Genomic DNA, 12,694 nt, shown 5'->3' on the forward strand with positions numbered 1-12,694 from the left:
GGTGAGGATCGCGAGTACTCAGTCTCCGTGACGAGTGGCCGCCATGGCTCCATCCTCGCGGCCATTAGACGAGGGGAGCTGGACGAGGGGCGAGGAAACGGGAAGTGGGTGGCGAACTCGTACTGCTGTCAGTGGGGTTTCTTCCCGTGTCAGCGGATTCGTCGGAGCTGTCAGATTGGCATTGGTTAATGGCCATGCCGGGGAAAGAGTACAGCACGAAAGCATATGGGAATGCGAGGAGAGCATAGATCGTGATGAGAATGGAATGGGTGGTTGGATGCGACGAGTGAGTGATTAGCGCCATGTATTAGGCCATACAAAAGTCGGAGTAGGCCACATGAACAGATACAGGAACTATGTGAGCTGACCACAGCTCACGGCAGGCCACCTATGGCGAATGAAGCGGTGCGGTGGACGATCAAGACGACAGAGCCACCCAAGCCGATGTAATATTACATCTTCTGGCTCTACATACAGTGACGTACAAAATGAACAACGAAAGCTAGGAAGCGTACGGTGGAGGGGCCAGGTCATCGGGCTCAATTTTGACCAAGTTGAGAAGTAGGTGGACAATGATCATGTCTATTTGGGGGTGGCGCGACACGTTAGAGGGAGTCGGAATTGTTTATGTACTGGAGGGTTGGCGGAGGATCGTAAGGATGTGCGGGCCACCAAACGCGCCTCATGTCGGCCTTGAGTGAGAGCATGAATACATCCGTCTCTCGCGCGCCCGCTCCTCCTCTTGGCGCGTCGGGCGAGTCCAGAGCCCACTGGTCGTCTGCCTTGCAAGTTACGGTGTGCGGGCGCCACAAGGTCCTCACCCTACCCCTGAAAACCAGATCATGAAGCTGGTGGGCACTCTCGCAAAGGATCCAGTCATCAGTAAACTGGTCGATGTCGACTGGCTTGTCGAAGAGGAAGTAGCCCTCCTCATCTGACTCGTAGCGCGGTTCGTTCATAAATGTGCAAATCGGGAAGCAGCGAGAGTAGAGCCACGAGATGACGGCAGGGTACAAGGAAGGCGGCGCGCGGTCCCACCCGGGAGGAACAGGGAGAATGAGGTTCGTCTGGTGTAAGCTGGCTGGGTACCAGGTGCTGCTGACTCACGGCGACCATGGAGCTGCCAAGGGGAGCAACCATCCAAACACGCGTGACTTCGTCAACCGTTCCCGAGATGTCGTCGTCCAGGAGGCCGCAGGGAACAAAAGGATACAGAGGTCGTTTCAAGAGGTCGCTTGCCGAGAACGCGTCGTAAAAAAGGCTGGGATTAACGGCGCGGCTTAAGCCACTCGACTCACCCATGACCAAGTCGGCGCTGTTCACGCAGGATAGCGAGGCCATGGCACATGCGCTCAGAGGTGCATAACGAGGCTCTGGACAAGACAGAGGCTGCAGGCGGGCGGTAAGGGGAGGGAGAGAGCCCAGGGGGGATTGTGACCTCGGAACAGCCAACGAGCGCCAGGTATACTTGGACGGATTGAGGGAGGCTGTACGTATCAAAAATGGACATGGCAGGGGGAGGATAGAGGGATTGATGGGTTGGGTACTCACTGTTCCGGCACAGCGTCGAGGCTGAAGAGATGACCAGAGGAGACCAGCTCAGCAGTGTCGTGGGAGACGGCTGGAGATGCGGGTAGGTATGTCGTCGAGTGAACACCGTGGTTGAAGGGGATCGAGGACGTTGTGACTGGAACCGGCATAATCTTAAGCACGCTAGGTGCTGTGGCAATGGTCGCGTACGTGATGAGATGAAGGATGTGAGGAAGCAGAAGGAGAACGAAGAGGCAACACGGGGTGACGCCGATATCTCCGAGTGTGGCTCCTCCATTATGTCGAGTTCATTGACCCGAAGGAGTTGACGATAGTTGAGCAACTTCGGGACATCTTGAAGAGTCCATCTTCCTCCCTGCGTGGGTCGCCTACCCCACGGGAAGGGGGATGGGGGGTGTAGCGAGCCGTAGCGTTCTCTCCACCCCATATCTTTGCCACATACATGTCTCCAGTGAGAATCGCGACGGGTAAGTCGCATTGGCTGAGCTCCTGACGAATGTTGGTATCGCCAGCACGGGTGGCACCGCCTACGGAGCTGTCGGTACTCCCCTTCACGTTGGCCACGTCATCAATGCCGTCCGGTTGACGCTGGATACCCTGGGACTCACACTCGCTGTCCACAAACTTCCCAAGCTGCAGGGAAAGGTACCACGGCCTCACTCTCGTGAGACTTCATGACGGACGAAGAATTTTAGGGGGCGCGTGGTCGCCGGCGGCCCGCCTCCGTCACCACACTCGAGACCAGGCTTGTCGAGATGGCGATAGACATTCTGGTGAATGATGAAACAAGCATTGCACAGTCCACCACGAGCGCCTTGAGAAGAGGCATAAATCATGCTCTCACAGACTGTCAACTACGTCACTGGCTTCTCCTCACCTAGATGGGGTCCATCCATACTGCTGATTGAACAACAGGTACTGTGAGGTAGTTGGGGTCCAGTTTGACCCCGAGTGGTGTCGAACTGCTTCAGCGATGAGTTCTGTCGCCTTTGCCTTGTCGTTGAAGACGTATACCACACTGTTAAGGAGCATAATGCTCAACTTGTAGTAATTTATGATCAAGGCAGGTGAGTGCCACTTTGCTTCAAGCTCCTGAGCTGTGACAAGGTCCGGGATAGGTAATCCCCACTGGTCGTAGCTGTGCAGGTGAGTTGAAGTGGCATTCAGTCGCTGCTGCATGGCTTGAAAGGATTCTAGACCAAGGCCAGCAGCCTCCATGACTAGTGTCACACCTCAAAAGAGGCCCAATATTGGGGGCTCAAGTCTGGTGGGGCAAGCTCCGAGTCATGCTATCAGTAGGATTTACATACAGACGAAACAATCGTTACAGTATGTCTGTGAAGTAGAGGTTATAGATACAAAGTGGTCCATCTGGATATGGTGCGGAACTGTAGGGGGGCGAGGAGAATCAGTGTCATGATAATGACTTGTATGTATATGTTGTATGAGTTGTTATGTTGTGACAACCGGCCTCCCGAGACCTATTGCCTCAATGTTGAGCTCGCATGTGGCTTCATAATTTCGCTGGCAGTCCACACAGCACAAATTGTGCACTAGTAGAAGTCCAGGATAGCTGTTTAGGTGAGCGACTTCGTAATGTTGCTTTTGGCAGCGTCTACTTTCACTTCATGAGGGACGAAGAATTTTAGGGGGCGCTTTGTCGCCTCCTCGCGGAGGTAGCTCACGAGGTCAAAGTCATTGTCGGCGAGCCCTTCTTGGGAACAGCGTGATGGTACACATTGGTCTCGATCAAAAAGCGATGGGCCCTTCGATCGCCGCCTGCTGCGACTGCACCTGCGCCTGTCCCACCACTTGCCCCTGCGCTTGTTCCTGCGCTTTCGCCTCCTCGTGCTCCTTTGCCTTTTCCTGTGCCGGCCCTAATCTTTGCGTTGGAGCCGGAGAGATCTGCAAGTCGTCCCACATAGCAAGCTGGCGCGGACGCTTGGGATTGACCTGGCGAAATGGCGATTCAGCTGCAAGTTTCGACAGCTGGAAAAGCCACTACATGGACACCGCTTCATGCACATGGATCGGTTCGTCCTTCCACGCTGATATATCTTTCACGATGACGGACATAGCCCGCGAAGAGTTGCCCGCGGTTGCCACATGCCGCGCCAATTCCAACGTCGACTGCCGGTCGAGCGCCTCAATTATGATCAATTAGGCCTGTTGAAAGAAGCTCGACCTCGTCCATCAGCGACGGATATGCTTGCAGCAAGTGATCCCCAGTGAGTCGAGCACCTTCCTCTGCGAAGTGGCCGTCGCCGGGGATGCCTTGTAGCAAGTACCGGATGGTCCGCAGCATACGTTGCCCCATGGTCCTTGTTGCCATGGTGCTCTGTGTGCTGCTCCCCTTTGCCTTGCTCATTGCATCGGCGAGCTGCACATGTAAGACCGGGATGACGATGTGGAAGTCACTAGGGTCTTCGTGTGCCACCCTCAAGAGGCCGAATCCGCCTTCCAAGGTCATCCATGCCTCTGGAGTGAACACCAAATCCTTATCGCCAGCGTCAGCATTGTGGCGGCAGTCGATGTCCTCGGCGGGTTGGTGGCGCCGTGGGCAGCCTCGGCGTCGTGGATTGTTGGAGTTGCGAGATGATATCTTGAGAACAGGCTGTCAGTCCCGAAAGTAAAATTGTCTCCTCTGTGGGGAGGCTGGGGGAAGCCCAGGAGGGGAGAGGGGTCACGATGGGGCTTGCAAAGCGGGGAGCGTGAGTACTATGGTGAGTAAGTTGCAGAAAGGCTGTCAATTGGCAGGCAATGAGCAATTTTCACAACGTACTGCAAAATATGTCATCTACAGACATTCCGTTATTGTGACACTGATCTTCCTCGCCCTGCTTCAGTCCCGCATGTATCCAGACATACCATCATGTATACAAGTTCTTGTCCTCATAGGTGTACCATGATGATTGGTTCATCTGTCAACCTTTTCTACCAATAGCATAACTCAGAGCTTGCCCTGCTGGACTTGAGCCCCTGACCTTGGGCCTCTCCTCGGCATGACATCGAGCCCCCAATCCTGGGCCGCTCATAATAATATAGGAGGCGTGACAGCAGCTCAATCAGCATCCTGATCATAGCACTTCACATGTCAATCTTTTTTTCCCTTGCTGTCACAGAGGGGAGCTAGCGGTGTCTCGAAACCGGTGGGTGATCAGGATGCGCAGAGCGAACAGCAAAGCTGCGTGGCACAAGGAGCGAGGCTCCCTTCTGCTCTTTGGGTAGGGGTGGTTGACGCTCATCTGCGCCAAGTTAACATGTACGCAGGTGCGAACACGAGTACAGTGACTCAAAGCCACTGTCGACCTTGTCAGCAGCCCCAAATTGCTGTGAGGGCAAGGGCTGGGCCGAACAGCAGCCGTTTTCGTTCATGTGTGTCTGGTTCCCCTTATAGGTATATGGCAGGAACCCAGTGGGCAGTGGTGAGAATGAGACAAGGATAGGCTGTCCTTGCAAGCTAGCCTGGACGCCAGCTTTGAGTGCTGATCCACCTCCACCACCTCCACACGCTTGAGCCTTTGCGCTGGGACCTCTGGTATCACCCATCCCGATTTCGCCCTACCACGCGCTCTCCCCTTACATTCTCCCATCCTCCAAAATGTCGCTCAACCACTTCCAGTCCGCCCTCTTTGCTGAACTAGCGTCCCAAGGCCTCTCCCCTCAGGTGCACAATGGTGGCGACCCACTCGTTGTGCGCACCGTCAAAGCCGCCGCGTTGCACACCCTCCTCGCCCTCTATCCTCCTCTGCGCACCGACGCAGGCACTGTCATCTTTCTTCAGACTGCACACAGCTCTGCCCGCACCGTTCTCGAGGACGCGTTCTCGCTCGCAGCCGCCCACATCGAGCTGTTGGAGCATGTGAGCCCGCAGCAACGACAGCGCTGAGTCAGGGTTTCGACGTGACGCCCATGATGCGCAGAGCTGGCTTTCCAGCTCATCCCCACTTGCCTGTGGCTCCTTCACACTTGCGACCTCCTCCTCAGCATCCGCTTGCAGCAGGCCAGAGATTCCCCCTCGCGAGTTTCCCCTCACTTGTCCCGGCCCCCCGGCCTACGCCACCGCCTGTGCGGCCGCCTCAGCCTACCGCCCCGCATGCGCCGCCTCTAGGAGTGCTCCCATGGAGTGCTATTGAACCGAATCTCGACCATAAGAAGGAAGAGCCACTGTGGCCAAAGTGGTCGTGGCGTGGGTGACAGCGTGTCACCTTCCGCAGTGAGAGGCCGAATACTGTACATGCCATTTGTATCTAAACCACCTACAGCCGAGCCAGTGTATACGCTGCAGGAAGTGTGATGTTTGACTGGTTCCGAGCACAGAGAAGCACTGTAGCTTGCGCGAGCTTGAGCACTCAGGCTGTGCGCATGCGCACGGACTGCACGGCGCAAAACCGACCTGCACGAACTTGATGTCATACACTCGTATTCACTACATGCAATCGTACTCAACTAAACAGAGAGCCACCAAGCTCTTGACAAGGGATGTCTCGGAGGCCAGATTGCCAGCACGCTCTGCGAGCGGACGCGCGCGTGAAATCATCTTCCCTAAACTCCCTCCTACTATGCCAAGGCGAGGCGCAGGCGAACACGCCAGCTCGGAATGCACGGGGACGAGCGAAGGATCGACGACGCTAATCTCCGTATGTTCTTGTGGGGACCGCCTCCCCTCCATCTCCTCGGTCCTGGCACATGTAACCAGCAGCTTGCCAATGCTTTCGAGGTGGCGTGGAGTTGATAACGGGCATGATTGCCGACATTGATCCGAGTATCCAATAGCGTACCCCTGTTTTGCCCGCCTGCCCGCACCTATCGGTGATTCCCTGACAAGCGTGACGGCGCTGACACGAACGCGGTCGTCCCGACAGTGGCCGCCCTGGTCGGCGCTCCAGCGAGCATAGGCGTGCATGCTCGTGGAATGCTCATGAAGACCCATTCATGGGGTATCCTTCCCCGCGGACGTTTGCCGCCGTGGTGGGGAGTCACCGCCTTGCAGCTCGCGGGCTCGGCGCTGCTACTCCCCTCCACCACTCCATGTGCCACCTCCATGCGTCACCTCTGAGATTCTGACCAAGACAGTGAGGGCGGTGCCCAGGTCGCTGCGCCCCAGCCAAAAGGGAGATCACGCTTTACACCCCGCACGATGGCATTTTGGCCCGAAACGTGCCGTTGGGAAGTTGTAGTGGCATAAGTGGCAGCAGTCGAACGTTCACCGCGCACTCGTTGACATAGGAAACAGCCTTGGGTGCCTTCCGCCACTCCTCCCCCTCAATACCGCATGATCATGCGCGGCGCTCATTAGTGAGGGTCGATTCACCCGGCTTGGAAATAACGTTGCTGAGTCTGATTGAACAACTGCAGTAGGCTTGCAGTGAATCCGCCACAAAGGGAACGCAGGTGGTCAATCTGACTCGGGACACTTCAACACCTCCCTTTCTGATCCGAACCTTGATAGACATCGCACAGTTGCGGTACACAATACTCGTTTCATACAGGCTTCCGCATTGTTATGCGTGGAGGTTGCGCGGCGGCGAGAATACAACACATTACTGTGGATGAGTGCACACACTGCCATGATGGCAAGGCGGCGAGGGGGCAGTCATGGGGTTACTCGAGAGGCTCATCGAAAAGCTGTGCGAGCAGAGACTCTCGGAATGAGACGCGCTCTGCGGCCGTGCCGTCGAAAGGGCTTGAGCGGTCGAGGTCGAGGAGGACGATCTTCAGGTTGCCCGAAGCAAGCTCCTGGCGGAGAGGATATGCCGCCACTCATGGTCACCCTGGTCCACGCCCGCGGCGAGAACCGCATCATACGCGGCCGCGATTTTCTTGCTGGCGTCTTCAGCGGAACCGCGTGCACATTACTCACCGGATATGCTCATCGTGGCGGGCTGGTTGCGGTACTGAAAATTACAGGAGGAAGGCGATGGGCGTTAAGGATGTCGAAGAATTCTTGAAGCCTCGAGGCGGGATCGGGGGGAGGTCGAGAGGCTGGGATTGTCGCTCTATCGGCCATGCTGTATAATGTACTCAGTGGAGCAGGGGGTTGCGATTTTTGAGTAGTTGATTAGTTGAGAGATCGAAAGATTGGGAGAGGAGAGGAAGGATGGACAAGCCAGTGAAGAAATGTGCGACATGTGCGGCAGCCTACGGGTTGCAGCAGTGCTAGCAATGAGCGCAACGAGCGATGGCAGCCATAGAGCCATAACGATGTGACGCAAGATGAGTCAACAATCGTAACTCCACGTGAAGCACGTGGCCCACGTGATCCCCCTCGCGACATCAAATGCACCAATCGCGACACTCGTCGAAGTTGTGCGCTGATCCACGGCCAGCGATTGATCCGCGATCCGCGATTAGCCTGCGAAATGCGAGAGGTGCGGCCTTCGCGCCGGTCGAGCGCCCACAGCCCTATACCGCGGCGCTGATCACTCTGTTCACTTGCGTACTGGTGGCCTTGTGGCCTTGTGGCCTTGTCGCCTGTGGGAGGCGCGATCGCGCGAAACGATTATCACGGAATGATCAGATGGGGTCTGGATACTGCCTACCTCTGCGCAGCCGGCGTGTCTCCCCCCAACTTTGTGCGCTGTGAGGGCGCGAGGGCGTGCGCTGTTACACAACGAACGGAAGCATATGTATGTGGTGGGATCATACCGAGTATCTCGAGTGGATTCAGAGCCTGCGTGCTGCTGGCGCCAGCTGCTCATGTCTAGCATGTTGTGTGAAACGGGGCGACAGGGCGGCTAGGGCGGCCAGTTAGTTCCGGGATCTGCGCAGGCCGCAGTTTCGGTCGCGTACATCGCGTCCTCTCGTTTCCCGGGCCACGTGCGAGGCAGAAGCCAAAGCGAGCGTACGCGAGCGTCGAGCGACACGAGCGGCGCGGCGCGGGCGGCGCGGGCGGTGGCGTGTGCTCTGTACATGCTGTACAATAGACACCTATAATTACCTCGCACGCTAGTGCGAGCTGGTGATCCGTCACGGGTGACGGGTGCCAGCCTCGGGTGACGGATTGGCGGATGGACCTGATCCGCACGATCCGCAATCATAGCAACGAGCTACGAAAGGGGTTCGGGGGCGTCGGGAGATCGGGAGCCGGCCCGCAGGCCCGCATCGCGCATCGGCCGCCCCGCGCCCCGCGCCCCGACCGCCCCATTACGAGTACGCTTGGCTGCGTCACCACCCCTCGGCCGTTCATGCATCATCGCTATGCCAAACTCTGATTCCTGCCCTTTCACCCGCTTGACGTGGGTACGCGGGGTGCCTTCGCTTCGGTGACAGCTGGCTAGCTCGGGCTTCGGCCGGCCATGGGGTTCCCGCAAATCCCCTCGTTTCAGCGTTGCCGGCAGCAATGACACCGTCGAGAGGCCAAGAGGGGCGAGAGTGGTGCGAATGCAAGTGATGTGAGGGTGACGCATGCACATGCTGCACATGCCGGAGTGATCGTCGGATCGAGAGAGGTGCGACGGCGCGACGAGGGACGAGGGACAGGCCGCAGCTGCGCGGTTGGCTCATCGGACATGGCGATCGGCCGTGGGCCGTCGGAAAGTGATGGAATGCGATGGATTATGGGATACCGCACGAGGTCGTTTCGCGTGTCTCTGATCTAGCTGATCTCTGATCTCTGAACGCAAGAGCCTTTGATCCCTCGTCTCCGTCCGCCGATCGTGTGGGTTTGGAGGTTGGAGAGCTGGAGAGACGGTATGCGGCCATGAGGCCTCCGTGCGATCCGTGCATGCCTGTTCCGCCCGGTGCTGGAACGCGCTGGCTAGCTGCAAGCTGCACGACCATGCCATTCTAATCGGTAATCGGCCATTGGGCGGGGACCGCGCGGAGACTGCGGCGCAGCGACGCGCGTACGCGCATCAACGGGTGATTGCAACATGCAAGATTGCAAGATCGCGAGAATGTTGTGGCGGTGTCGCGATGGCGCATCTATATCTGTGAGCTGTATCTGTATATCTGTATATCTGTATATCTGTATATCTGTGCATACGTGCCCAAAGCGCCCCAGCTCGTCCGGCCTGGATGCTGGATGCATGGCCTGTTGGCCTGGCGCCTGGCGGTACTGGCGGCCGGTGATCCAGCGATCCAACGATGCAGCGATTCAGCGATCCAGCGAGCAGCGAGGTATCTCGCAACAGCCTCACATCGCAGTACAGCGCCATGTACCTGTGCGCCTATTCGACCACACACCCGCACGGATCCTGCCTCATCCATCGCAACCGGGAACGGGGAGATGTATCGCCCACCCCACCCATAGTCTCCCGCCCACCACGCCCCCGCGATCAATTGTCGATTGTCACGGACTCGCACCACCAACTTGTCGAATCAAATCGCGCCGCCTATTGTATCGGGCCCGGCCGGGTAAAAGCTCGGGCTCGCGCCACCGCCAAAAGCTTGGTGCTCCAAAGAGACTGGTCAATGCATGGGCGATTCACGGATGTCTTGGGTCTCGCGGCTTCGGCCATGGGTCATTATCTGATTAACTTTTGTCCTGGCGAGGGACTATGAGTAGGCTGTATCATAGGTCAGTTTCGTGTCTTGGGTGCTGGATGCGCCGGAGCGTTGGAGCATGGGCGTGCTTGTGGTCTAGGGTCACTGGCAAGATGTCATCATCATTACACGCACGCCCTCGACGCCCCAGCCCGCCCAGCTGCGCCCAGCTCCGCCCAGCTAGCTGCTCGCTGCGAGTGGCGCTGGCTGGGGGATGGAGGAGGGCGCCGAGCGATCAGTTGGTTGTGGGAGGAGGAAAGTGAATGCAATCTTACCTAAGCTTGGGCCTATGATACGAGTGTCACTAAAGAGGGAGTGCAATTGTACATACATAGACGCGTGGTGCATGGTACCAATAGCGGTGTGTAGGCGCCGAGGCGGAGGCGGAGGAGAGCCTCGACTTTACGACTAGAGCACAAGAGGTGGTCATGAGCAAACGGCTCAGCATGCTCAGCAGTAATCGCAGTAATAGCACTGCATATCGCAGTAGTATTGCAGTGCTAATTGCTAAATAATATCGCCCAAGGGCCAAGGTGGGATGCGGTCGGATCTCAAACTCGACCTTGCAACGGAACGTCACAGCACTCAGGGTACAACAGGGTTGAGGGAGGAGTGAAAACGGTCTTGTCTGGACTTGTGACCCTGAGAATATGTGTGCTATGGGGAGGGAGGCATGAGGAGGGGACATGTGGCGCAGGGGTAAAAGAAAGGGAAGGGGAGATCGAGAGAGGGAGGCGGCTGAGGCGGCGGCCAGAGCGGTTCATTCACACCGCTCTTTGGACTGCATGGACTGGTTCCACGTCGACATACTACTTAACCCACCTTCCTCGCGCTCGCTCACTCGTCTCCCACGCACACGCACATCCCACTCGATCGCCCGCCCCCCCCCCCCCATTGCACTGCCTCCTTCCTCATCTCTCTTTCTCCTTCTCTTTCTCTTTCTTGTTATACCCCTCCAACACTCGTCCTCTCCATTTGACACTGCCACGTCGACATCGTCCCCATCGTCACCATCGTCACTCCATCGTCTGCACCATCTCCATCTTCCCATCTCCATTAAGATACCCTCTTCCATCATCATCACATACCCCATCTCCCCCCACTGCTCCACCTCAATGACCGCCGCCACCACCACCACCCAAGGCGCATCAAACGCCGCGTCATCGTCAAAGCGTTCTGCTTCCGCTTCCGCTTCATCCCCACCACCATCAAAGCGCGCTCGCTCCATCCCAGCCGACGATGACCACGAGGAGGACGAAGAGCTCAAGGAGCTTGACCCTGCAGACCATGAGATGACCGAGGCAGAGCTTGCAAAGAAGGCGCGCCGCGAAGCCAGGGTGAGTTTTAACCTCTGGTCCACTACTCTCCCATATCCTTTCGGCCGAAGCTTACATACCCAGACTCTTCGGAATCGCGAGTCGGCCCAGCGCAGTCGTAACCAGCGCAAGGCTCACCTGGCTTGGCTCGAGGCTCGTGTCGTCGAGCTCGAGGCCGAAAACCGAGCCCTTCGATCAGGTAGCGCCCCTTCAACGCCCAGCAAGACGCGCGAGTCTTCACCTGCGCACAGCGTCCTATCCCTTGCCAGCGACCTTGGCATCCCGTCCGAGATTGTCAAAGCAGGCTGTGGTGTTTCCCTCGCAACCGTCCTGCCTCCTCCTGCCGATGTCCTTACCGACATCCCCAACATTGAGGCTCCCGCGCCTGCCACCCCGGCTCCCGCCCCGCCACAGGACCTCATGCAGTCGCCCATGACCATGGCTCCCAGCAACCCCGCACAGCTCTACCTTCAGAACGAGCAGCTGCGTTGGCGCGTCAACATGCTCGAGAACCTTGTCCGCCAGGCTTCAAGCATCTTTTCGTCCTGCCCCACCGGCAATGCCACCCCCGCGCCCTTCCTTCCCCCGGCCTTTGCTCTGCACCAGCCTCCGTCCCATCCCGGCATGGAGGCCACGCTCTCGCCGCCCCTTTACGCCTCTGAGCCCCACCACCAGGTCGCCTCGCCCCTTCACCTCGAAAGCCACCTCGACGCTACTCACCACTACTCGTCCACCCACACTCCGGCGACCGCCAATGGCGACGCCAGCCAGTCCTATGTTGACCTGTCTACTCCCCTCGCTCGCCACCCAGCAGCGGTGGCGACCCCGTCTGATGTCTCTTCACAGAGGCGCAGCGTGGCCCTGCAGCGGGCGAGGGACTTTGTGACAATCAACTTGGACTCGCCGGCCACCCAGCGGCGTCTGTCAGTCGTGGCGCGGGTGATCGTCGAGCTGGCTCGGCTTCGGGGCTGGACCTCGGCCTCCCCGCGGGCGCGTCCCTCTTCGAGGCCAATGGCGCATCCAACCTCTCGCTCCAAGTGGGCGGCTCGGCGCCGGGCGCTTGGTTCGAGGTTACTGAGGCGGCCGCATTCGACGACTCGGAAATGAGGGGTCTCGATGACCTCCTTGCCGAGCTCGAGGCCAAGCAGCCCGAGCAGGCCGGAGGCCCTTCAATCTCGGCTCTCAACGGGTCGGGATTGGGCGCCAATGAGTGGGCGTGGGCGACGCGTGAGGCGGCGGTCGACATCTAGTGTGCAATCGAGGCAGCTAGACGATGATGAGACGATCAGAAGTAGACGAAAACAATCAAAAGACACCCGTACATCCAACCACTCTTCACC

At 58.0% G+C, this 12,694-nt stretch overlaps 3 protein-coding genes across 3 annotated transcripts; 1 reads left to right on the forward strand and 2 right to left on the reverse strand.

Moving 5' to 3' along the window:
- Positions 1–605: 605 nt before the first annotated feature.
- Positions 606–1,348, reverse strand: COLE_07574 (uncharacterized protein; the record flags this gene model as incomplete). The annotated part of the gene is made up of 3 exons (XM_018426069.2): positions 606–1,067; positions 1,108–1,261; positions 1,299–1,348. The coding sequence occupies 3 exons, from the start codon at positions 1,346–1,348 to the stop codon at positions 606–608; spliced, it is 666 nt and encodes a 221-aa protein (XP_018276608.1).
- A 6,634-nt stretch (positions 1,349–7,982) lies between these two features.
- COLE_07575 (uncharacterized protein) lies at positions 7,983–8,261 on the reverse strand (the record flags this gene model as incomplete). Its single annotated transcript, XM_018419664.2, has 1 exon — positions 7,983–8,261. The coding sequence occupies one exon, from the start codon at positions 8,259–8,261 to the stop codon at positions 7,983–7,985; it is 279 nt and encodes a 92-aa protein (XP_018276609.1).
- Positions 8,262–11,153: 2,892 nt separating this feature from the next.
- On the forward strand, positions 11,154–12,461 carry COLE_07576 (uncharacterized protein; the record flags this gene model as incomplete). Its single annotated transcript, XM_065626556.1, has 2 exons — positions 11,154–11,375; positions 11,439–12,461. The coding sequence occupies 2 exons, from the start codon at positions 11,154–11,156 to the stop codon at positions 12,459–12,461; spliced, it is 1,245 nt and encodes a 414-aa protein (XP_065482173.1).
- Between the last annotated feature and the right edge of the window lie 233 nt (positions 12,462–12,694).

Source organism: Cutaneotrichosporon oleaginosum (genome assembly GCF_008065305.1).
Source record: "Cutaneotrichosporon oleaginosum strain ATCC 20508 chromosome Unknown ATCC20508_contig07, whole genome shotgun sequence".
Taxonomy (NCBI): Eukaryota; Fungi; Basidiomycota; class Tremellomycetes; order Trichosporonales; family Trichosporonaceae; genus Cutaneotrichosporon; species Cutaneotrichosporon oleaginosum.